This window comes from Alligator mississippiensis, chromosome 11, assembly GCF_030867095.1.
Source record: "Alligator mississippiensis isolate rAllMis1 chromosome 11, rAllMis1, whole genome shotgun sequence".
NCBI lineage: Eukaryota > Metazoa > Chordata > Crocodylia > Alligatoridae > Alligator > Alligator mississippiensis.
In genome coordinates this window covers 47,173,827-47,199,075 of record NC_081834.1, presented here as the reverse complement: position 1 = coordinate 47,199,075, position 25,249 = coordinate 47,173,827, and the positions used below count along the sequence as shown (strand labels likewise).

The 25,249-nt window shown below is 46.4% G+C and overlaps 1 protein-coding gene across 1 annotated transcript; it reads left to right on the top strand.

The window, feature by feature from the left end:
* LOC102568508 (zinc finger protein 345) lies at positions 1-25,249 on the top strand. Its single transcript, XM_059714937.1, has 3 exons — positions 1-180; positions 792-1,818; positions 17,619-25,249. Exons 2-3 carry the CDS (start codon positions 859-861, stop codon positions 18,687-18,689), a joined length of 2,031 nt encoding a protein of 676 aa, XP_059570920.1. The 5' UTR covers positions 1-180; positions 792-858; the 3' UTR covers positions 18,690-25,249.

Sequence of the window (25,249 nt, the reverse complement as noted above, 5' to 3'; positions counted from 1 at the left end):
GATATGAGGGTTGAGCTTCCTGGGTCAGATGCTGCTGCTGCCTCCATTGTGAGCCGGAGCCCGCGCTGAGCAGCTGCTGCTCTTCCTCATGAAAGCTCTCTCTGTGCCCTAGTGACTGGCACCAGCCCCCAGGGCAGCCCTGGCCTCTGCCCACACCAGCTCCTGAGCCGGAGACTCCAGGTAATGGAGAGACCTGGGGACGGGCAAGACGGGGGCTCTCTCTGCACACACAGCCCTTGGGGGTCTGTGAGTCCTAGAGCTGCTGCTGGCACGCAGGGGCTCTTCCTCCTGGTTGCCTGATCAGGAGCTCCAGGAGAGTTAATGCCCCCCAAGAACAAACTCCAGGCAGATAGGAGAGGAGAGGGTGAAGGAGAGAGATTGGGAAAGAGAGACTAGAAGAGGTAGCAGGAGCGATGAATGGGGAGATTCCTGGTTCCCATCCCTGCTCCACAGAGTCATTTCCCTGTGAACAAGGGAAGGAAAAGTCAGCCCTTGCTCCTGAAGTGGTGCCCCCCCCACCCAGGTTACCTTCAGGGTCAGTGTTAGAGGACTATCCCACAGCAGCTCCTTGGATTCACTCCCTTCTAGTCAGAGTCCCAAGGACTCTGTTACTGGGTGGTTTGGGGATAGAAATGCCTCCTGAGTTTAGCCCCAGTGGGAGGGTCTGGGTTGCAATAAAGTGACTGAGCCTTTGGCAATGTGTAGGTGGGTCTCACATTCCTATTTGATGCTCCATCAACACTAATCGATTCTAAAAAGAAATTAGCTGAAGAGCTGTTTTGGTTTTCCAGCCAACAATGGGGCATGAATGATGCTAAAGAGGTGGGTCATTAGCCTGGCAAAGTGGAACCACTGAAGATGTCCTTCAGGATATCCAGGAGGGACCTCAGCCAGAGCCCAGAGAGGAACCTATCTTGCGAGAGCCAGTTTGGGCTTGAGGAACGGGAAGCAGAGCCTTTGGAGAAGAAACCTCCTAGACTTCTGCAGGGCATCAAGAAGCGCAAGGACTTTGTGGTGCACCAGGGAACCCAGACAGAGGAGAGCCCTAACATCTGCATCGAATGTGGAAAAAGCTTCACGCAGAACTCCAGCCTCATCAACCACCGCAGGACCCACACCGACGAGAAACCCTACAAGTGTCCAGAGTGTGGCAAGTGCTTTGGCGTCAGCTCCAGCCTCAGCCGGCACCAGCGCATTCACACGGGCGAGAAGCCCTACTCCTGTCCCGACTGCGGGAAGAGCTTCAGCGACAAATCCAACCTAACGCAGCACCAGCGCATCCATACAGGAGAGAAGCCCTACAAGTGTATTGACTGTGGGAAGAGCTTTAGTCGTAGTTCCCACAAGAAGAAGCACCTGCGCCATCCTGTGGGGAAGAGGTTGGGCAAGTGTGCCTCACCACAACATGAAGGCACGGTGCCCAAGCCCAAGCCCAGGAAGAAGGTGGAGGTGCTGAACACGTGTACAGAGTGCTGGCAGAGCTTCAGCCAGAACGCAGACCTCATCAAACACATGCGCATCCACACAGGCGAGAAACCCTTCAAGTGCACTGACTGCGGGAAAAGCTTCAGTGTCAGCTCCAACCTTTTCAGGCACCAGCGCATCCACACAGGCGAGAAGCCCTATACCTGCTCTGACTGTGGGAAGAGCTTCACTGACAAGTCCACCCTGACCCAGCACCAGCGCATCCACACAGGCGAGAAGCCCTACATCTGCACCTTCTGTGGGAAAGGCTTCAGCCACAGCTCCCACCACAAGAGACATGAGAAAATCCACAAAGGAGAGCATCCACTACTGACCTACGCCACTCAGGCATACTGAAGGCTTCCAAGCCTGAGGATTATGCAGGGATCGGGGTGGGCTAGGCTGGGGAAAAGCCATCTGCTTTAGGAGGGATCTGCTGTCTGGACGATTAGGAACTGCCTCAAAAGATTTCCTAGGTGCTACAAACAGAAGGAACTGCAGCTCATCCAGTCTGACCTCCTCCATCACACAGACCCAATAGCTTGTGTTTGAACTAGATCATATTTCTTAATAAGAGATGGCCAGCTTCAACTTAAAGACACTCAATGATGGAGAGTCCACTATGTCTGCTCCACTGGTTAGCTACCCTTGCTCTAAAATTTGCCTATTTGCTGAACTTTGCTGTTTTCAGCTCTCAGACACTGGATGTTTGCCTGCTGAGTGAAAGAGCCAGCTTGTACCCGCTCTTCATGTAGGTACTTGTAGACTGATTAGCTTATCCTTAACTTTCCCTTCAATGGGCTATGCAGGCAGACCTCTGTAAGCGTCTCAGTGAAAGGCATATTTTAGACCATTCTTTGTAGCCCTTCTGTGAACTTTCTCCAATTTTGCAACATCATTTTTAACTCATGGACACAGGATCTGGACACAGCATTCCAGGAATGGCCTCTCCCCGACAGGATCAGACCACTTGTCCTTTTGGTCCTCCCACCATCTCCAAACGTTGCTAGTGCCACATACCTCAAAGGAGAATCCAAAATTCCCATAACAGACAATTTCCCAATAATGTATAGTGGGGGAAGGCTGCTGGGTATTCCCAGGCAATGGGTGGCTGGCTTCTCACTACTAAGCACCCCTCATAAATGTTGTCCTTGCTGCTGCTGGGGATGACAGCTCTATCATTCGTATAAATGTCTAATGTGAATCTGACTGTTGGTTTCTGTAACACCTGGGGTCAGTGTTTTCCACGGGGTATTTATGTGTTGTGTAGAATAATGTTTATTTTTATCAGTTTTGTTTTCTGTCTTTCAAGTTTCCTTGATGTCCCTTTGTTCTTGTTATTTTAACACTTCTGTCATATTCCTACTCATTAACCTTCTCTCTAAACTAAACGGTCCTCATCTCTTTAGACTCTTTGGGAATGTCTACATGTGCATTTACTGGGCAGTAAGTTACTGTGCACTAAGTTACTGCATAGTAAGAGGTTTTAAGCCAGTGTCTACACATGCAGGCATTACAGCTCAGTAACACTGTGTGTGGACTGACTTGGAAGTAAAGTTAACTCCAAGTCAGCCCACATACACAGTGTTACTGCGCAGTAATGTGACTACACGTGTGTTACTGCACAGTAACTACTCAGGCATGCAGGTAGCAAATTTACGCCTAAGTCGGCATAAGTCACCATAGTTACTGTGCAGTATGTGTGAGCACATGTAGATGCGTGCCTGGTCTGCACAGTAATTTTCAGTTACTCCTCAGTAACCTAAATTGCTGTGCAGTAAGTGTTCATGTGTAGATGTGCCCTCCTTGTACGAAAGTCTCTCCCGGGCCTGAGTTAAGGTATTTTTGTGATACCTTTTATTGGACTAAGTGTATAATTGGGAGATACTGAACAAGCGTTTGGGCAAAAAGCATCCTTCCTCAGGTCTGGGGAAAAAGGCAGAACAGGGTGAGCTAAATAACCTAAATGCATTTCCTGGACCATCACAGCTACAAAGCATCTTTCCTGGTCGTGTACTTAGTTTCCTAACCTATCTCTAGACACCTGCAGTTTCTCCTATATCTTTCTTGAGGTGGAGTCACCAAAATTGAACACACCCTTGATTCAGAGTTTGGCATCAATATTTTCCGTAAAACTGTTATAAACAACAAGATTCTCTTTAAAGATCTTGTGTTTGTTTGCTTGTTAATCACCTCTGCACACTGAGCAGAGCTTTTCACTCAGCTGTCTACCAACACAACCTGGTATATTTTGCTGAGATATTACAGCTAATTTCTACCCCAGTAATGTGTATGGATATTTCATTTTTTTTTTTTAATTGGCCATGTAGTGTCATTAATATTAAACAGCAGTCCCTGCTGAGGTGGATGAAGAGTTATAAAACTTATCTATCTATCTATCTATCTATCTATCTATCTATCTATCTATCTATCTATCTATCTATCTATCTTAAGGTTTTTATAGCACTCATCATCATAGTATTAAGCACTTCCTAGATAAATTAAGTATTCATTAAAAATATGAAGGTATCTTATTGTCTGGTGTGCATTACCTTGCACTTACCTGCATTGAATTCCATCTGCCATCATATGGCCCACACCCTGAGCTTTGTTTGAGTTCCTCTAAACTCATTCAGTTTCGTTTATACCAAAAAAAGCTAAAATAATTCTGTCATCTACAAATGTTGTCATCTACAAATTGTTACCACCCTTCACACCCTCTCTTCCAATCGGTGGTACATCTATTAATACAAGTGCTAAGTCAGAACCACGGGGAAGTCTGCTTGTCACTGTAACCCTCTCTAAATTCCATCTCCTCTGACTTCTTCAGCATTTCCCTGTATTTTGTTCCGACACAAGCACCACTTTGGAGTCAGTCAGACTTTTGTCTATGTTCTTTGGACCAAGATGTCTAAGGGGTGAGGTTCCAGATGCCCTTCACTATTCTTAGCTTTTCCCGAGGGAGAGCTATCACTGTTATTGTTATTGAATGTGCATCTGAAGGCTGCAATTAAGATCAGGGCCCCAGACATATCCATACTGAGACAGCTCCTTTCACCAAAGAGTTTACTGTTTAAAGGGACAGCATAGACAAAGGGACTTGTTCAACCAGCAGGTTAGTGGCAGAGCCAGAAACAAAACACTCCTGCTTTCTTTGGGATCATAAGCGAAATCATCCAAAAAGTCTAGCCCTTATCGGGTTTTGCTCTTACTGTTTCATTAAAACCATGTCAGGTGCATTAGAAACAGAAAAAAAAAACATTAAACCCTAAACCCAATAGAAAAATCTATCTAGATTTAAATTCTTCTTAAATTATACCAGGTGAGACACATAGAAGAAAAGAAAACCCAGTGTGTTTCTAAAAATTTTTGTCCCTTTTCAGAGGCTGTATCTACATGGGTAAATAGTATTAGTTATACCAGTATAGTTCACCTCTTCCCTTTATGGACATTATTATTATTTTGGTAGAAGCGAGCCATTGTTTTTCAATGTAGGTTAAGGCCCATTCCAAGAGATGAACCTAAACCAGAAAAAAGCCACTCATAAGCGTTCATATGATGGAGGAGAGCCGGGGAAGCTGTTATACTGATATATTCTGCTTGTTTTAATTCAGACTGTAGCTAATACTGAAAACTGTTTCCCACTTAGTCTAGGCTGGTCATTGTTTTTCAAATCCCAGCTCTTAGACACCCCCTCCCCTTTTTTATCTTCTAGGTTCTGTCCCTTCTGTGTACCTTATACCTGATTTGCGAGGCTCTGGTCAGTAGCTCAGTTGTTCTGAACTGCTTGAATTAACAATTAGCAGATGTAAGGCACGTCTACATGTTCATTAATGCACTTTAGGCAATGCACATTAAATCTAGTGCCTCCAATGTGAGGTACTAGAAAAATGAGCATTAGCTTATTTTAATGCTCATTAGCTAAAGAGCACCTTTTTGTGACAATTTGACTGTGTCTACACAAGACGCTGACTGTGCAGTAGCTTGTTACTGCTGCACAGCAGTGTCACATGGCATGAAGCATGACATGGCACTACTGCACAGTAGTAATAAGCTACCGCACAGTCAGCATCACCTAAGAGCCGTTCAGCAACGCTACTGCACAGTAACTCACCGTGGTTACTGCACAGTCATTTAGTACTTGTGTATTCTTTAGTAAGAACTGTGCAATCAGTGTCTTGTGTAGATGTGGCCTTTAATGCGCATTACATAGTCTAATGTGCATTAAAGTGCACAGGTAGACACACTCATTTATACCCCTGGAAAAGGCACTTACTCTTTTTTTGCAATTTGTTTTCACAGAAGTGATTCCCTTCTCCTTCCTCATTGTCCTTTGTGAGCAGATCCACAAGAAATGTCTGTGGCACACTCCCATCTTTGAGAATACTTGTAGAGATGGAAGTCTCCTTAGGAAAGCTAATTAACTTCCTCCCAAATGGTTAATGTATGCCAGATCCATTTAGCATCTCTCTCCCTGCATTCAAGAATGTAGCAGATATACTTTCCAAGTATACCATATTAAATATTGGCATTACAGCAGCACCTTGGACCTTCCCTCCCTCCATACTGAATGAGGGCCCTATTGAGCTGTGTGCTATACAAACATCTGCTGAGAGATAGCGTCCGCTCCAAAGAGCTTCTAGTCCCAATAACCTGACAAAAACCAGTACCAGTTGCTTCAGATGGAGGTGTAAGAAACTCTGCAGCTGGCACTTACAGGATAAGCTGTCTCTAGGGAAAGTTGTCTTTTAATCCCAATAGTATGTTCTAAGCCAGGTGTGAGCAATTCTTTTGGGCAGAGGGCTGCTTACTGAGTTTTGGCAAGCCATCGAGGGTCACATGATAGGCAGTCTGGGGCAGATTAATATTAATTTTCTAAATTCTTTAGGGCCCCGCAGGCTGGATAGAATGGCCTGGTGGGCCGCATCTGGCCCCCGGGCTGCATTTTGCGCACCACTGGTCTAAGCCCTGAGGCACAATCTTATATCCCTTCCAAAACTAGTATTGGATTTTTTTTTCATATTTACTATGGGCACTCCTGTTATTTTCATACTAAATATGAAAATATTTAGTATGAAAATATCTTCTAAATCTAAATAGAGAAGGGAGGGGGAATGGAGGCACAGGAGTGGAGTGATGTGCTCAAGGTCACATAGTAGATCAGTGATAGAGCTAGAAATAGTACCCAGGTGCTCAGGGTCTGTGGCTAATTTACCAAACAGTATGATTTTGCTTGAGCAGCAGTCAACAAGGGCTTCCCATCTGTGAGCATCAGCTAACAATAACTACCCATCTCTGTCAGTTCACTGAACTTCTTCTGCTTTATAGCCCTGTTTTTTGTTTCTTTTCTCTTAGGCAGAATCTCCATTCACCCTGTGACTGCTTAAGTTTCTCCATTCACCCTGTGACTGCTTAAGTTTCTTTGATAGCCTCTTGCAAGGCTATTTGCTAAAAGGTTTGTTGTAATTTAGCTCTGTTTGTCTGAAGTCAGGTAGAGGGTAGGGCAGGGAAGTATTTTAGTTCAGAGAGCCATGAGCTTGCATAGGCAACAACCTACTTCATCAAATTACATCACCTGGTTATCCTTCATTCACTCAGAGAATCCAAATAGCTTTTCCTTTGGTCAGGTCCTGTCATACCCTTGTCATCTAGACCTTTCACAAGTCTGAGGATCTTTTCAATTCATTCAGTTGGTATGGGAGCAAACCTTGGTGTCTGCAATTCTCTGCTTCTTCCCTAGTAGAAAGAGAGCACTCGCATTGCCATCAGCCCCTTCTCTATAGTAGGAGATTCAGACAATTTTACATTGTATGTAAATATTGTTTCAGCAGCTCAGGTGCTACCTTAGGGCTCTGAAATGCAGCAATAATACAATGTAAGCAATGTGCTTGCCCCAGCACCAACTCTTCACACCCCACAATCTCTGATAGTGCCTTATCTTTGCAACCTGCACAGAGATCTCTGGTGAGGGTGGCTCTGCGATATCCTCTGGAGTGGGGGGCTTGGTGCAAAATAAACTTCTCCATAATATCTTTGGCCTCCTTGGATGTCTCCTTTTTTGCCATGGGGACAGAGCAACTGTTCTCTGAGAGTGGCACTCAGAGTTCTGGGATTTGATCTGGACCACGCTTGCTTCAGTCTGTTTGCTGCCAGTTGCGATTGCTGGTGCCCTGGTTCCTGACAGAGCAGGAGTGCCTAATTGTTCAAAAAGTAGTTTGGAACGAGAAGGAAGAACCAGACATAGGTGTCCTGTGCATAACACAGAGGTGGAAATAGAAGTGGGGTTGAGGAATGAGAAAGGTGGTATTGGTTGAGCAATGAAGTTTGGAAGGGGAGATGAGGTCAGATATCAGGGAACAGGAGAGGTAGGACAGGGGGTGGGAAATGGAGGGGTAGAGCTGGAGAAGGTGGGATTTGGAGGCTGGCAATGGGGATCAAGGAGGTGAGATACAACAACTAGAATTGGAAAGGAAGGGACTGGGTGAAAATACAGAGATTAGAGCTAAGTCTGGGAAGCAGAAGGGATAATGAAGGAGGCAGGGGCTGAGTCACAGGAAATAGGGGAAGATGTGGCCAAGTGATGACAAGCAGCATGGGAAGTAGGATACAAGACAATCTATTGAATCAGTGGAAAGATTTCAGGAGCCCAGGTCTAATGGACATACTGGTGCCCACTAGGTTCCTACTGATGGTCCAAGGAGAGAATTTCCATTTTTGTCTTTGACTCTGTAAAGCAGTAGTTCTCAACCTTTTTTTAGATGCATGGCACTCCTCATTAGACTCAAGGCACTCCTTGGAAAATGCCAGCTCTTAGTTTTCACCTATTTTTGACTACAGAAAAATAATGAAACAATTATTCTGTTGCAAAGAACTCAGACCACAACTGGTTCAAATCACCAGGACTGGAGGGACTCCACCCATGGGTAATGAAGGAATTAGCGAGTGTCATAGCTGAACCACTGGCAAGGATATATGAGCACTCACGGTGCTCGGGTCAGGTCCTGGAGGATTGGAAGAGGGCCAATGTCCCAATCTTTAAGAAGGTGAGGAAGGAGGATCTAGGGTACTATAGACCAGTCAGCCTTACCTCTATCCCTGGGAAAATCCTAGAAAAAATTATCAAGGAACACATCTATAGGAGCCGGCTGGCTAATGTGATACGGAGGGGTAACCAACATGGGTTTATAGCAGGCAGGTCCTGCCTGACTAACCTAGTTTCTTTTTACAACAAGGCCACCAAATGTTTAGATTCAGGAGTCGAGTTGGATGTTATCTATCTGGAGTTCAAGAAGGCCTTTGACACAGTATCTCATACCATCCTTATAAATAAACTAAGGGGATTTGCCTTGGATGATTATACGGTAGAATGGGTAGCAAACTGGCTCAGGGGTCGCACTCAGAGGGTGGTAGTGGATGGGTCTGGTGTCAACCTGGAAAGATGTGTGCAGTGGAGTCCCTCAGGGCTCAGTTTTTTGGGGCCAGTGCTGTTCAACATGTTCATCAGTGATTTGGATGAGGGGGTGGGAAGCACCCTATCCAAATTCGCGGATGACACAAAAATATGGGGTGAAGCTAACACCCTGGAGAGGAGGAACCAGATCCAGGTTGACCTAGACAGGTTGGGGAAGTGGGCAGAAAGCAACAGGATGCAATTCAATAAGGACAAGTGCAAGGTGCTGCATCTAGGGAGAAAGAACTGCCATCATACCCATAGGCTGGAGGGCGACCTTCTCAGCACCATTGAGGCAGAAAGAGATCTTTGAAGGATGAACATGAGTTGCCAATGTGATAAGCAGTCGGCAGAGCCAATCATACCTTGTCATGCATCTGCAGGTGCTTCACAAACATGTCCAGGGAAGTAATTCTCCCTGTATGCGGCACTGGTCAGACCACAGCTGGAGTACTGTGTCCAGTTCTGGACGCTGCAGTTCAAGCGGGATGTGGACAACCTGGTGAGGGTCCAAAAAAGAGCCACTCGCCTGATTAGAGGCCTGCAGGGAAGGCCCTATGAGGAAAGGCTAAGGGACCTTAACTTCTTCAGCCTCTCCAGGAGAAGGCTGAGAGGGGACCTTGTGGCAGCGTACAAATTCATAAGGGAAGAGAAACATGAACTAGGCAATGATCTGTTTACCAGGGCACCCCCTGGAACAACAATGGCCATAAGCTACTGGAGAGTAGGTTTAGACTGGACATTAGAAAAAAGTTCTTCACGGTCAGGGTTGCCAGGATCTGAAATGGGGTTTGGTGACCTTTTCTTTCCTGTCAGGGGCAGGGGGTCGGACTAGATGGCCCACTGAGGTCCCTTCCAACCCTGGAAGCTATGAATCTATGGTCAAAATATTTTTTAATGCCATGGATTCCTATCTGACATCCCTGAGTTTATCTTGTGAATCGTGTTTGCACACCTAACAGTGCTAACATCGTGAGCATCCAGCAGCACCCTTGAAAAATCTCATGGCACCCCAAGGTGCCTGGTTGAGAATCACTTCTTTAGAGCACTCTCCTCCTCATGACCACCCTCACCCTTTCTGTTTCTTTTATGGTTGTCTTGACTTGGGCTAGTTCTACACTGTATGAATGCTCCCTGCTGAGTGGAAATAAACACTTATACCTTAACATTTTACCACACTGGGTGTTTTTTGTTGGATTATCCATTTCCTTATTTCTTCAGAAGAGGGATGTCTCAGGCGAAGCAGGGAATGGGACATAAGGCTTTTCCTTTCTAGGAGTCATCCAGGCACAAGTCAAGGGGACCAGCTGGCTGTGGCCATGCAGCGTAGGATACAGGGTCTTTCTTTTTTTAAGGTGTGTTGATTCTCTTCCCAGCCCAGACCAGAGAGGAGTGAGACTGACTGGCTCTGGGCATGGGGAATAGGATATGGGCTCTCTTGTTTCTAGAGGACATTGGCTCTGATTTAGACCCATGGCAGCAGGGATCAGTTGGCTGAAGGGAGTTAGGAGTGGTTTACACGTGCCAGTATGGCCTCAGGTCCAGGGTTTGGCTTGCTTAGGGGTGTGTATGAAATGGGATACAGATCCTTTTCCCTCTAGGGCAGGCTTGTCCAACATACGGCCCGTGGTGGCTCCATGCGGCCCTCCAAGCCGTTTTCTGAGGCCCGAGGTGCTGCGACGGGAAATGAAAGTAAACAATGTACTATCGTTTTGGGGGGTGATGTGATACCGCTTCCTGTGAGATCTTTGAATATGGCTTGCCAGCCCACTGGGTGATAAAAAGTTCATGATCCGGACCTACATTAAAAAAAGTTGGACACCCCTGCTCTAGAGAGTGCTAGGTCCAATTTGACTGCAAGTCAGGGGAACTGAATGGCTCAGATGAGTAGGGCATGAGGCAGGCAAGGATTGTTGGGAGTAGCACATGGTATGGAGAGCTGGAGGGGAAAGCAAGGCTTTCTGTGGTTACAGTGTGGGGGCAAACCTAGGGATTTGGAGACGGGAACAGAAGCTTGGTCCTGAAGTCCCAGTACTTGCTGGGAGGAAAAGCTTCCTGACCCCTATCACAATACTCATTAGTGCAGAGTAGGAGCGCTAAAATTGACTTTTTGACTTGGGATTAGGGAGCTGGAAGTAGAAAGGTCATTATCAAGAGTCCAATTTTTGCTGCCTTACTTGAAGTTGAAATGTGCCTTTTTGGCCCCTGAACTTAAATAACCATCCAGACAATTGCAGAGTGTTTTAAAAAGTAAATGCATGTGCTGGCCTTTCCTTACGCCCTTCATTATCTTGTCCTTTCCACTCTTCCCCTTGCTGGAGGAATTCTCTGACCAGCCTCATACCCTGGTCCTTTCCTCTTCTCACCCCTCTCTCCTCTGGGGAGCTCAAGGTGGCCTTTGGGTGCCTGCAGCAGGCAAGGAAAGGCCCTAGAGTTTAGAGCTGTTTATTTCAAAGATTGGTGATAGCCCCAGGGTGGTTTTGGCAAGGTGGAGCTGCCTTACGGGCTGTATCTCTGACATCTCTGGATAAGAAAACAGGGTGCTTGGGTGCAGGGGCCAGGACAGCATGAGCATAAAGCTCCCCTCTCCTGTCTGGCATAATAACACAGCCTATAAGTACATCAGGGGTGTGCATCAGAATCAGGGGGAACACCTGTTCACCTGAGTGCCCCAAGGGATGACAAGGTCCAACAGTCACAAACTCCTCCAAGACCGTTTTAGGCTGCAGATAAGGAAAAACTTCTTTACTGTCTGAGCCCCCAAGGCCTAGAATAGACTCCCTTCAAAGGTGGTGTAAACACCTACTCTAGATGCTTTTAAGAAATGTTTGAATGCTTATCTTGCTGGGATCTTTTGACCCCAGGTGACTTCCTGCCCCTGGGCAGGGGGCTGAACCCAATCAGCTTCCAAGGTCCCTTCCAGCCCTAATGTCTATGAAATCTATGAAATGCTGTATGCTTCACATCCCCTATTACAGAGCAAGACTTCATACCCCACCTCCAAAAGGAAACAAATACAGGTATCACTCCCCCTCCTCCTCCCATGACTTTGGGTCCCTAAGGCAAGTGAGGAGAGATTGAACCATACTACCCTGCAAAACACAAGTGCTAACTTTCCAGGTAGCTTCTCCCAGAACCTCTAAATCCCACTCCTCTGCCAAGGCCAGACATAGACCCAGGGCCAAATTAACTCATAGGTATAATAGGCACATGCCTAGGTCCCTGAGCTGCAGGAGTTCCTGGTCCTTCCCTCCGTGGCAGTGGTACAAATGGCCCCGTCCACCTCCCTTCCCTTCCCTTTCCCCTCCCCTTCACTGGCCTTGCCACCGCAGTGGCTGCTTCCTAAGGCAGCCCATGAGTTTGTTTGCCTAGGGCCCACTAAAGGGTTAATCCAGCCCTGCATAGACCCCAGGAGTTCTGGTTCTCAGTCTTTCCTGCTGTAACTTGTATATATGAGAATCCAAGGATCGGAACATGAGCCTGGTGGGCATCTGGCTCATGGGGCTGCCAGGAGCCCTGGATGGCAGCAGGAGACACATACTTCTGGTACTTTTGCTCCAGACATTTCTGAGGACCTAACCAAGGGAGGGGAATGAGCACCACAGCAACAAATGAAATTCACTGTCAGCAAAGCAATGCACACTGGAGTGAAAAATGTTAAATTATTCAAAATTAGAATGCCAAATTCACTGTATTGTCACTAGAAAGGACTGATGGAGGCAGTTCAGTGGAAACATTTATACAATGTGCAGCTGTCGTAAAAAAAAAAAATAGCAAAAGATTAGAATGCCTGAGAGATGGGTGTATTGACATGAAATAATGCAGAGATTCTTAAATTGCCTTTAACAGTGGCACTGCCTGATTTGGAGCCCACATGCAGCACTGGTCACCCTTCCCTCCAAAAGATTGTAAAATTAGAATATTTCTGGGAAAGGTTGAATGACCAAAAACCTGGGGAAATTTGTGCGACAAAACTGAAAAGACTGGAATTGTTACTTTTAGAGAGGCAGGGCATGATACAAGTAAAATAAAATAATGGTCCAAAGAAGATAGATTGGGAGGTCTTGTGCTCCCTGGCGCAGAACCAAAGCATAATCAGTGAAATTAAAAGGTGGCAAATTCAAAATCAGTAATAGGAAATACCTTGCCACACAACAATGGATCATAGAGAATCATGCTGGCAGGGACCTTGAGAGACCACCAAGCCTGTAGCTGCCCTGAAGTAGAATTAACTTTACTTAAATGTGTCATGAGACCATAGACAGACAAGGTCGTGAGACCATTGAACTCATTGTCACAGGAAGCCACTAAAAGCAATAACTCTACAAGATGCCAAAAACACACAGTACCTCTGCTCACGCCACAGTGTTCAGAGTTAGTGCAATTCTGAGTGTTACTTCTGACCCAGCACTGTGCAAGGGGTGTTAAAGTAGGTGTCTACACGTTTGTGAATGTGCCTTTGCTACAGTGCATGAAGTTTAGTACCTCTAATATGAGGTACTAGATAAAGGCGCAGTAGCTACACTAATGTGCAGTAGCAAAGGTGAACTGTTTTGTGACGCTTAATGAGCAGTTTACTAATTCAACTGTGCATTAGCGCATTAGCACGGTTTTTGCCATGATGCACTATTGCGCAGTAGATCAGTCCACTGCGTATTAAGGTGTCTCATGTAGACACACTCACCCTGCATTTTAGGATTCAATCAATCTCTACTTAAGACAGAAATGAAACACGGGGGCACGTGGCACGTGCTACAGCACTTCCTTTGGAAATATCTGGTCCTGGCACCTGTTCTAAGGCACATCCATGCTCTGATCCTCTGGTCCCACCTTCCACCTGTGCCGGAAGGATTCTGGTCAGATCCCTCCTGTGCAAGAGTCTTTCCCGAAGGGGGAGAATAGGGAGGGGGTTTCATGAGCTGTTGTCGCTAGAGGGCTCTGGCTGTTGCTAAGGGAGGGGAGGCTGCTCTCTCTCTATTTTTGCTGCTCAGGATATCAGGGTTGAGCTTCCTGGGTCAGATGCTGCTGCTGCTGCCTCCTCCATTGTGATCTGAGAGCCTACACTGGGCAGCTGCTGCTCTCCCAGCTGGGGAAAGACCAGCACTGCAGCCCCTCGGTGCCCAGCCCAGGGGGGAGCCTTTCTCCGGTGCCTGGAACCAGGCCTCCAGGGCAGCCCCAGGCTCTGCCGACACCAGCTCCTGAGCCAGAGACTCCAGGTAATAGAGAGAGACCTCGGGGAAGTGCTGGGGACAGGCAGGACAGGGGCTCTCTGCACACACAACCCCTTTCTACCTCCCTGTCTCTTGGCTACGAGTCCCAGAGCAGCTGCCCTGCAGGGGGGGCAGGACTGCAGCGCTGCCCAGGCCTGGTGCCAGTCCCCTGCAGCAGAGTGACCTGTATGCCCAAGCATGAGAGCTGGGCTAACGGGTGAATTGTTCAGCTCTGTCAGCCCGGACTCACCACTGTTCGGCTGTGTTCACCATGCCAGCACTCCCTCTCTGTGCATTTCTAAGCACTCTGCAATATTAATCCAAGAGGCTTTTGAATAATGCATTTGATGGATTGTGAATGCCTGTCTTCTTAAACAAGACATGGCAGTAAATCTGGAGCAGTGTGTGGGTGGGTTGGGGGGGGAGGGTGTCTTTATTTCCTAGCCCTGCCTCAAAGCATTGTGACATAGAGCAAATCCCTTATACCTAAGATCTTCTAAAATGGGTAGGAATTTGGGTGCCCAGCTTGAGGTCCCCTCCACCCGCCAGCTGTGTTCAGATGTCTCAATTTTGACCTGGAATCAGCATTCAAAATCACTCGTCACCTTTGAGAGTGTTAGCCTTAATCTCTCTCTGGCAGCGTCTACATGTGCACCACACTGCACAGTTATTACTGCACAGTCATTTAATATGTGCTTTAGCAACTATTACATGACTGCACCATGCGTGCTGGTACTACACAGTCCCGGCTGCACACGGGTTGTTTCCGACCCTACTGTGCAGTAGCAGCGAGGTACTGCGCAGCAGTGCATTGCTACTGTGCAGTAGCAATGGCATCGCAGTTAGTGCCTACCAGCGCTACCTGGCCGTACTGACAAGCTACGCACCTTGTGTAGATTCGCCCAGTGCCTCGGTTTTCCCCCTCCGTAAAAGAGAAGAAATAATGGCCTCATTTATTGGGAGCTGTGAGGATAAATCCATCTGTAATTGTGAGGTGCTCAGGCGTTGCATTGCTGGACACCCTGTACGTATTGAGATACACAGAGCCTCGCCCAGGGCTAAGTGTGTGTAGTATGATACAAAACCCAGGGGCACCCCTGAATCACGTGGGGTGGCTCCCAAAGGCTTTGTTAGGAATCAAGTCCCAGTGGGTTTGATGGCCCTTGGAGCTGTAACCACTCAGGAACAGACAAGCTTTTCTTTGAAAGGCCTTGTGATGAAGGAGTAGAAGCAAAACTGTGTGTCCTATGGCCTGTAACTATTATTATTATTATTGACATCAGGTGCCAACATTCACAGTTCACAAGTATTATAAGGGATATCGGCTGCCCTGCCTCAGGGCACAAATCAGCCTCTGAGTGACTAGGCTTAGAAAGGAGGTGCCTGGATGAGCAGGTTATTTCATAAATATTCTTTCCAGGACTCCTCCCTCCCTCCCTCCCCTGAAGTAGCTAATATTGGATGCTGAAGAGAGTCAATGAACCAGATTCCAGTACAGCTATGAAATAGAAATGCTGCCCTAGATATACTGCAGCAGCAGCAGGGCGTGGGTGGGGGATATCCCCAGGCCTGAGTAGCCAGATGTGGGGTGGTAGGTCCTGTCACTGTGTATTTTGAATAATGAACAGCACTGAGAGTTTTGCTCGATGTTCAAAGATGGTTTTTGAACATAAAACACAGCAAAGCACACTCTCCCTCTCTGCACAGGTCCTTAAGTGGCACTGGTCAGCATGGCCTCTGACCATTGTTCAGTGAATGGAAAACTGAGATTTCCTTGCGCAGCTCAAAACGATGGAGTGAGCAGTCCCTGCCTCTGCCCAGTCCCCACGCTGCTGAGGGAATGTGCTGCTGCCCCATGGACTCTGCTGTTTTTACATGCTTGAAGGGGTTCAAACTGTCTTGGTGATTTCCATGCTTGTGCTATGGAAAAAACCCTAGGAAATTCTAAAATAAATTATCGACAAGTATTAAAAATTCCCATTCCTCTCTCTGAGGTCTCCTTTCTTCCGGTCTAGCACAGAGCAGTTGGACCAGAAGGGATCAGTGGGATTATTTAGTCTGACCTGCTGCATTGTATAAACTAGAGACCCTCACCTAGCAAAGCCAATGTATTAACTGGCAACTGAGCTAGAGCAGAATTGTTTGGATGAGAGGCCCAGTCTGAATGTAAGTCCCCAGCATGGACAGACTTTCTGTGTGACCGTGGGAAGGCTTCTTGACCTAGCCTCAGTCTCCATTCTGTACAAATGAGATGATAACATTTCTACCGTAAAAGGATACATTCATTGGAGATTGTCAGGCAATGTGGCACTTTGGTGACAAGGGACCTGTGGGGCTCTAAGCTAAGCGGAGAGTTGGTATAAGCCAATAATCTGGGGATTTCCCTGGAAGGGATGACACCTGGGTACCTGTCCCAGCTCTGCCACTGACCTCTTGTCTGATTTCAAGTCCCCTCCCTTTTGATACTCCTCACACCTGTCTTATTTATTGAGTCCTTAGGCTTTGTGAGGGGAGGCAGTAACTTTTATTGGACAACCTGTATAGCTGGGAGATGTCAGACACCCTCCAGATATCAAATGTCCTTCCTCAGCTTTGGTAAAGAAGCAGTTACAGCCCTAGCTCAGTACAAGTTAGAATAATTCCTTTAGTCTAACCTAATTCTGTTAATTAATTTGATCACTTCAAAGGGAAGGGGCAGAAAGGAGTAGAAATTGCCACAAGCGAGCAAATTCATTCTGGAGCCTACCCATTGCTTAGTTTCACCAACAGAGTTTCTGTGAGTGCATCTGTTGCATTAGATGAGGTATAGCACGTTTTGTGATAGGTATGCGTAGAAATCATGAATTCTAATGATTTTGTTATGTTTTTGAGGTTGTAGGAGCAGGGTCTGTCATAACAGTAATGCTTTGAAACCTGTTATGCTCAGTGCTGCACTAACAGAGCAGTGGACAGTAAATCTGGAAAACCAAGGGGCAACCACGGACACTCACGTTTAAGAAAGATGAAGCAGGGCAGATCAGGGATGCCAGGATGATCAGAGGCATGAAGAACCTGTTCTAGGAGGAGACTGGAAAAGCTTGGCACTCTTAGTCTGGCCAAAGAAAGGCTAAGAGGAGGTATGAGACATAGCACAGGGAGAAAAAGAACTATTAAGACTAATGTGAGTCCAAGAAGAGATGGGTGCACCTGGGCCATGGTTACATTTAGGGTGACAACCAGGAGCAGGTTTCTAACTATCAGAGCAGTGAGGTGCTGAAGAAGTTTGTCAGAGGCAAGGTGGTCCCAAAAAAACCTCACCAGCTGGGAGTTGGGCCTGATTAGTGTAGGGACAAGGCTGTATGATGTGGCTGCCTGCGATAGCCAGGGACCGGACTTGAGGACCAAGGAGATCCCTTCCAGCCCTCGACCCCCCTGTCCTCGCCATAACAGCTGATCTCTGGGCTCCTTCTCTGTTCCAGCAGAAGACAACACTGCGAGGGAGTGCAAGAAGGTGAAACATTCTCCAGACTGCGCATTTGCCCAAGATGTCTCCCAAAAAGTCCAAGGCCAACATGGCCAAGAACCTAGAGAAGAAGAAGCCCACCAAAAACAAGCGCAAGTCAGAGAAGCCAAAGCGGAGTCCTCCGGAGGAGGAGACGATTGTCTACCAGCCACCCCCCAAGGGCGACCGGCCCAACCTTTGCTCAGAGTGTGGCAAGAGCTTCCTGCACAGCTCGGACCTGGTGAACCACCAGCGCATCCACACGGGGGACAAGCCCTTCATCTGCACAGACTGCGGGAAGAGTTTTCGGCAGAGCTCCACCCTCATCACTCACCAGCGCATCCACACGGGTGAGACGCCCTACGAGTGCAGCTACTGCGGGAAGAGCTTCCGCGTCAGCTCCAACTTTGTGCGGCATCAGCGCATCCACACAGGCGAGAAGCCCTACAAGTGCCCCATCTGTGGGAAGAGCTTCACCGACAAGTCCACCCTCACCCAGCACCAGCGCACCCACACAGGTGAGAAGCCCTACAAGTGTGCTGACTGTGGCAAGAGCTTCAGCCGCAGCTCCCACCACAAACGGCACCTGCGCAACCCACCCGCCAAGGGCCGGGGCAAGTGCATGCACCGTGGCACAGAGGGAACCCCACCCAAGCCTAAGGAGATCAAGGTGAAGAAGAAAACCCCCACCCTGGAGGTCCCCAACACATGTGCAGAGTGCTGGCAGACCTTCACCCAGAACTCGGACCTGGTCAAGCACATGCGCATCCACACGGGTGAGAAGCCCTTCACATGCACCCACTGTGGCAAGCGCTTCAGCGTCAGCTCCAACCTGACACGGCACCAGCGCATCCACACAGGTGAGAAACCCTACAAGTGCCCCGACTGCGGGAAGTGCTTCACTGACAAGTCTACCCTTACGCAACATCAGCGCATCCACACTGGGGAGAAGCCCTACATCTGCATTTATTGTGGGAAGAGCTTCAGCCGCAGTTCCCACCACAAAAGACACGAGAGGACCCACTCAGGAGAGAACAATGACACCTTCCTGCCCCTGTGGCACTACCCCACTCCAACCTTTTGAATCATCCATTCCCTGCAGCGAGGGATCCCCAGGAGCTGGGGGCAGGGAACTGTGTGATTGCTAAGGCATGGGGCAGAGAGGAGCAAGCAGGAGGTAGCAGGGTGACCTAGGGGGAGTGCAGCTGGCTTCTGGGAGAAACACTTGTTGAGAAGACTGGGTAGAAGGATATGTGGTGGCTCAAGGAATGTGGGTGCGCATTTTAACCGGTGTACATGCACATGTGTGTTGTATGGGTGCATGCGCCTGTATCATTGAGTGTGTGTGCAGTTGTCTGCTTGTTACTTTGGGGTTTCCTACAGCTTGGCTCTCTTTCTCATACACACCTTGCTCCTTACCTTAAGCCAGCACTGATGGCAGCTGTAGATTACAATCACACCCTCTTCAAGGACCCTGTTTGTCAGAGCTCACTGTAACTGAGAATCAGGGGCCTTCTGTCATGCCACATCTGCAGCACAGCAGGGGGCTACATCACAAAAACAGCCCCAGCTGTGGCACCTTCACTGGGCCTTTCATAGAGAGTGCTAGCTGGAAGGCTGAGTTGAACCTGGACCATGGGCTGAGCTCCTTTCTCCTTAGAACTGATTTCTCCATGGCAGAAGGAGGGGAAGAAGGCAGCACTGCTCAGCGATGTATGTGTGAGAGCGTGTGTGTGTCTGCACATGTTGTCTACATTACTCCTGCTTCTGTAGGGCCGTGGAGCTGACTCCTTTCCCAGCACTGAGCTCTGTCTCTCTCATACATCATTATTTAGACTCGAAGCTAGCAGCCGATGGGTTTTGAAAAGCAGGGGTTGTTGCTCTTGCTTCACTCTGTAAATAACGTCTATGCCCACTGACACACATAGTTGTGATCCCAGATCTGGCCATGAGAGTAAAGGGGGGAACCCTCACTCCTCCCCTGCGCATGCATGGCGTGGGGACAGAACTGAAAATATTGAAACCAAAAATAAAAGTAACCCATGAGCTCCAGTTTGTCTCAGAGCTGGATCTCCCGCTAGTGAGGGGCTGGAATTGGAGGTTGGGAGGAGACAGGTGCTGTGGATTGAGTTAGATTACCCCCAGTCTCTCCCACCCACTCATCACCATTGCCCCTTCACCTGTCACCACACCCAACTCATTCACAATGGTCCCTGCCCATTTGGGTCTAGAAGGAGTAGCTGTGAGCCACCTTGTCTTTGCTTCCGTGGCTCCAGCTGGCCATGGCTTCATCTGGAGCTTGTTCTTCTCCCTGCCCCATGGGATTGAATCAAGTCTGGGGGATTCCCAGACACACCAGCAGAATGCAAGAGCCTTGGCTGCGGGTGAGCCCTGGAGGTCACTCAGAGCCAGGGGGGCTGAATGCATGGACATCCCAGCTGGACAGCAGCCTGTCTCCTTCCTGGCAGCCTCTCCAGCCTGGAAGGCAGAAGCCCAGTGACAGCTGTGGCAAAGACAAACCATGCAAAGAGCAGACTTAGAGGCCTTGAACTAGCCTGGCCAGACTTCAGCCCTGGTCTTTGACAGGGCACTTTTTAGCTTCTTCATGTAAGAAACCCATGGTGATCCCAGAAGAGTGGGGCCAGCTGTGGGCTCCTTTTGCTGCTCTCTCTAGGCCTTTCCTGAATGTCTCCCTTCACTCACCCAGGCAAAGAGCAGCTATAGATGAACACCTCTGGGCTGTGTTCCAGTGAGATCCACCGAGCTGAAGAACCTGGGACACTGCCAGTGTGAGGAAGGTGGCGCTGCAGGGAATGTCGACGGTGGCTCCGTGCTGGCTCTGTGCTGACCCCAGTGCACCTATGGGCACTGCAAATCTGGAGGTTCTCAGTGGGGTGGAGCAGTAACCTCATGTGAGCAGCACTTTGTGGAAGGACTGAAGCAACTGCCTTCTGCCTCTGAAGAGTACCTGCAGCAGGGCTAGCCAACCAGAATGGGATTCTCCTTCGTGTCCTGTCCCAAACTCCTGTGCACCACTGCTGTATGCAGTGGGACTGTGGTCCACTCCAGCCATAACTGCAGGCCAGCACTGCTGGGTGGAAGATGATGTTAAACAAGCCTGGCTGTGGATACCATTTATTTCACAGAGTTCACTGGATTTCTTTTTTCTGTTAGCAAATTTCCTGCAAGCCAGTGTTCGTTGATAAGAAAATGTCTGTTATTTGAAATCATTTGAGTAGTTTTTCTGAACAGACTTGAAATAGGGATTGTTCACAAAATGTAGCAAGTATTTTGTCAACTATTCAGTATTTGTGATTTGCTGTTTGACCTGTGCTATCTGTCCATCTGTCTGCCGTCCTACCCACCTATCTGTCCATTCATCCCAAAACACCTCTTTTTGTTAGTGTGTATGTCTATTCCCGTATGGTCCCCTTCTCTTCTGTGTGTCTATTCCTGGATGTATCTTTCTGTCCATCCATCCATCCATCCATCCATCCATCCATATCTATCTATCTATCTATCTATCTATCTATCTATCTATCTATCTATCTATCTATCTATCTATCTATCTATCTATCTATCTATTATGGGCTTCATCACCTTAGTATGTCAGCAGCTACATAGTATTATGACAAGAACTGTTATATGGTTTAGATTCTGTTGCCTGATTGGAGGATCTAACCTTTAAAAACTCTTCCCCTCCCCAATTATTTTTTTTGTTGCAACACACATTTTGTTCCTTGTTAATCAAATGGTCACTGAACACCCACATGAACAAAACGTTGTACAAATGGTCACAAAGAACAACAGGACATGAACAAACCAGTCTCTGAAACCCTGGTTTTCATCTTGCCAAATTGCTTACCTATGGGCTTTTATGTTATTCAGTCTGCTTTTCTGTCCACTTTCAAAAGCTTGTTACTATTATAAGACAAAGTAAAATATATTAAAAAATGGTTGAAACCACTGGGGTAGCAGCTAATGAAACTCAGACTGTTTTGAAATAAAATACCAGGTCTTATCACCTTGCTGGGGGCTTCAAGAGCTATGGAACTGAAGACTTCAGAACAGGAACTGGCAGACTGAACCAGATACATGGCCCTCATACCCCAGGGCCCCATCTCTGACAGCGGCAAGTGCTAGGTGCTTAACAGCAAAGCGCCAAAAACCCTTTCATAACGATGATGAGGTAACCTGCCCATAGGAAAAGTTCCTTCTGGGACACCACAGAAATCACAGAACTTTTTTTGCAGGAGCATCTCATCTCCATGGGCTTCTCTGGCCCTTTCTCCTGGTAAGCTGGATAATGAAACTGCTTTACTGTGAAAGAAAAAGGTGAAGGTTTTGCTAAAATTGGATTCTTCTGGCAAAGAAAGAGAGTATAACACGTGCTATTGCATTGTGATATAAAAGCTGGGAATTGCCAAGAGGCATCTAACTCCCTTAAGAATCTAAAAACCAGCTCCTAAATAGAAACATGATGTCAGTAGATCTCAAAGAGCACAGAATCAAGATCCACAGTTTAGAAAGGGAAAGCGTGACTTGCCCCATGTTACCCAGCAGGCCAAGGTGTCCTTTTTCCAAAAAAAAAAAAAAAAAGAGAAGCAAATACTGCCATAGTTTTTTTTTGGTTCTCTTTTCACCTCTGCTTTGCTCATTATAGAACCATAGAAAAGTAGGACTGGAAGTGATTTCAGGAGGTCATCAAGTCTAACCCTGTACTCAAAGCAGAATCATCTCTAAAGCATCCTAAATAAGTGGTTGTCTAACTTATTCTTAAAAACCCTGTGAACAACCCTCATAAACAAGGGTTAGAGTGTTCTGTCCATGATGGTCCAGGAAATACATGAAAAGCACGTTTTTTTTAGTGATACCTTTCATTGGACTAACTGTATTAGGCAGATGGTCCAACAAATGATATCATCAAAACCCTCTTGCTATTCATCAGGAGCAGGTTTGCAGCTGGTCTGGACAGGAACTGCTATTAAGTATATGTTTATATAGCATGTGCCTCCACACTTGATCTGGCTAATGTCTCTGTGCATGTCCACAGGGCAAATATTAGCAAGAATCCCAGAGAAATGTCCTTTCTATTACCAAGTAACCTCACATATTCTGAATATGCCATGTTCTCGGGGAGGGGGGGAAGTTTAAGATTATTCTAATTACTACTTTTTTAAAAGAGAAAATTGTCGCCAGCACAAATTACTTTCTAACACAACTAGGCAACAAATTTAAAACAGTGAAGGAATAAAGTAGCGCAGAGAGTCTTGGTTAGGACTCCCAACCAGCGAGAAATTGTGATAAAAGATATACTCTTGTTTTAATCATTTAACCTATTTGTTCAGGTTGTTCAGAGGAAACAGTTTCCCTCTTCCTGTTAATATTTCAGGGCAACTCTTCATTTTCATCAATTCTATTTGCTCTTGCTAAGGGACATTGATTGGCAAAAGCCACAGGAATCCTACATACATTTCCATTGTCATAAAGAAGGTCATTTCCTTAAAACTACAGTATTAGGAACTGGAGGAAGGTTTGCAGCACTTTTCTAATTTCAGGCCAGGAGTGTTTCACTCTGAGGCAATTCAAGAAGAATTGGAGATACTGCACCCAAATCCCTTGTCATCCCTTCACCTTATGACTGTGAATTTTCTCTCTGCTTCGTTTTGGAAGGATGAGGTGTGAAAATCTCAATCCGAGTTTTCCTACTGGTATTCTCTCCAAGAGGAGAAGTTTGTGATTCTCTCAGTAGCCGACATTATCTCTTTTGGCTCTGTTTGTTTTTCCAATCTGACCTCATATTTTTAGATCCCTGTAGTTCTAAAGGAACAAGTTTGAACAAGTTCAAGCAATTTGGCTTCATTTTCTTTTAACTAGATACTTGGATATCTTGTGATTTCCTTATGCAGCTTTTCCCACTGGGTATTCCACTGGCGAATTTGCCCTCTCCCCAGGTTTTTTAATTTTGTAAATAATAAATTATATATAAAATACCTGGTTTGGGACTTTTAGAGCTCTCTTTTAAAAAAAAAAAAGATTTTTTAAAGCAAGTGTATCATTGTTATTTTTAATATTTGTCATATGCCTTAGTACCATGTGCAGGACTCTCCAGGAAAAGAAAGTTATGACCAATGCATCTTGCTTCCTAGAATGACCAAAAACAGGTTGGCTGCACATAATGATGTGATGATTTGAAGGTCTGATGACCTGGGGTAGTGTAGATCAATATCTTAAGGCTGAAGCATTCTGGGGCAGGCGTCATCCTTTTATCCTGTATTTGAGCACTGCCTAGTACTATCGGCTCCTGGTTCCTGACCAGAGCTTGACTGTTCATAAATGAAACATTCCAGGGCTAGACCCATTTGAAATGGCTATTTCCAATATAACGCTTGAATTCTAGCCACAAATGATCATCGTTAATATTAACTAAATCCACAGGAAACAGATCCCTTCCCCAGACTGAGGGTTGCCTGTTCATAGTCATTTTGGGAGAAATTTTAAATATCTGGAGGAAAGATGGGCAGGGGGTCGGACTCAATGATCTAATAGGTCTCTTCTGACCCTAAAAAAACAAATGAAGAAGGGGAGGTTTCTTCTGGCAGGTGGAGGAGGCTGCTCAGGGGAGTTAGAAGAAAGCGTGGGCACTCTGGATTGTTAGGAAAAGGGTGAGCAGCTATGGGACATCATCAGTCCAATGCAGCATGTGGGTATCTATCTACCACATTTACTAAAACTATCACCACTCACCTCCCAAAATGTTCTTTCCTACCCTATTGTCAGCTTAGAAATATCAGAGTGTACATGACTAGATCTATTATTTCATGGCTCACGTTGTGTATAATTTCTCGTAATGCCCATCTTTCCTTTCCTTGTCTCCTTCCTTCATCTAGCTTCATGTCCTAGGTTTGGTTCAAATAGGCCTTGATCCTTTATCATGAATATCACGGGACATTGTGATCAAACATGGAATCAAGCCCCTAGATTGTAAGCTCTTTGGGGCAGGAAAATTACCTTGTTTTTAACCTCTGTAAAACAGCATATAACGTTATGGCAGCATCTAAATGTTTATTATTAATAATGATGGTTAATAATTGTGAAGTCTGGTTACACCTACTGTAATTAAGGTTGTAATACATTTTCCATAATACCTTCTGCAACATGAATAAGTTCCAGTATTTTCCAAGCTTTACATCTGCCCGAAGTTAATTTTCCCTTTTAAGGTTTCAGCTTGATTTACTCATTTGCTATGGAGTTATGCAAGGGTGAAAAAATGTATGTTTCCCTCTAGTAAAAAAACCCAACCCACCAGTGACTTCTTTTTGTAGTTTGAGATAACTAAAAAATAAAATAAAACAACAAAGAGAGGAAGACACCAGCTAAACTGTGAATTCGAGCAGCTCCAAAAAATGTTTAAGTTGCTGTCATTTTGCAGTTTTCTACATGAAGTCTTTTTCATTTTACTAGAATTTTTCACAAAATGTTTGAAACAAGCTTTTCGATAAGAATCTCATGAAAACGGTTCTAGCACTTGTGTAATTTACCAAAAACGGGGTTTTCATTAAAAATATAACTCTTTTGATAGTAATTTCCATAGTGTTTCCTGTGAAATGTCAATAAAATGGTTACAACACGTTTTTCAGAAAA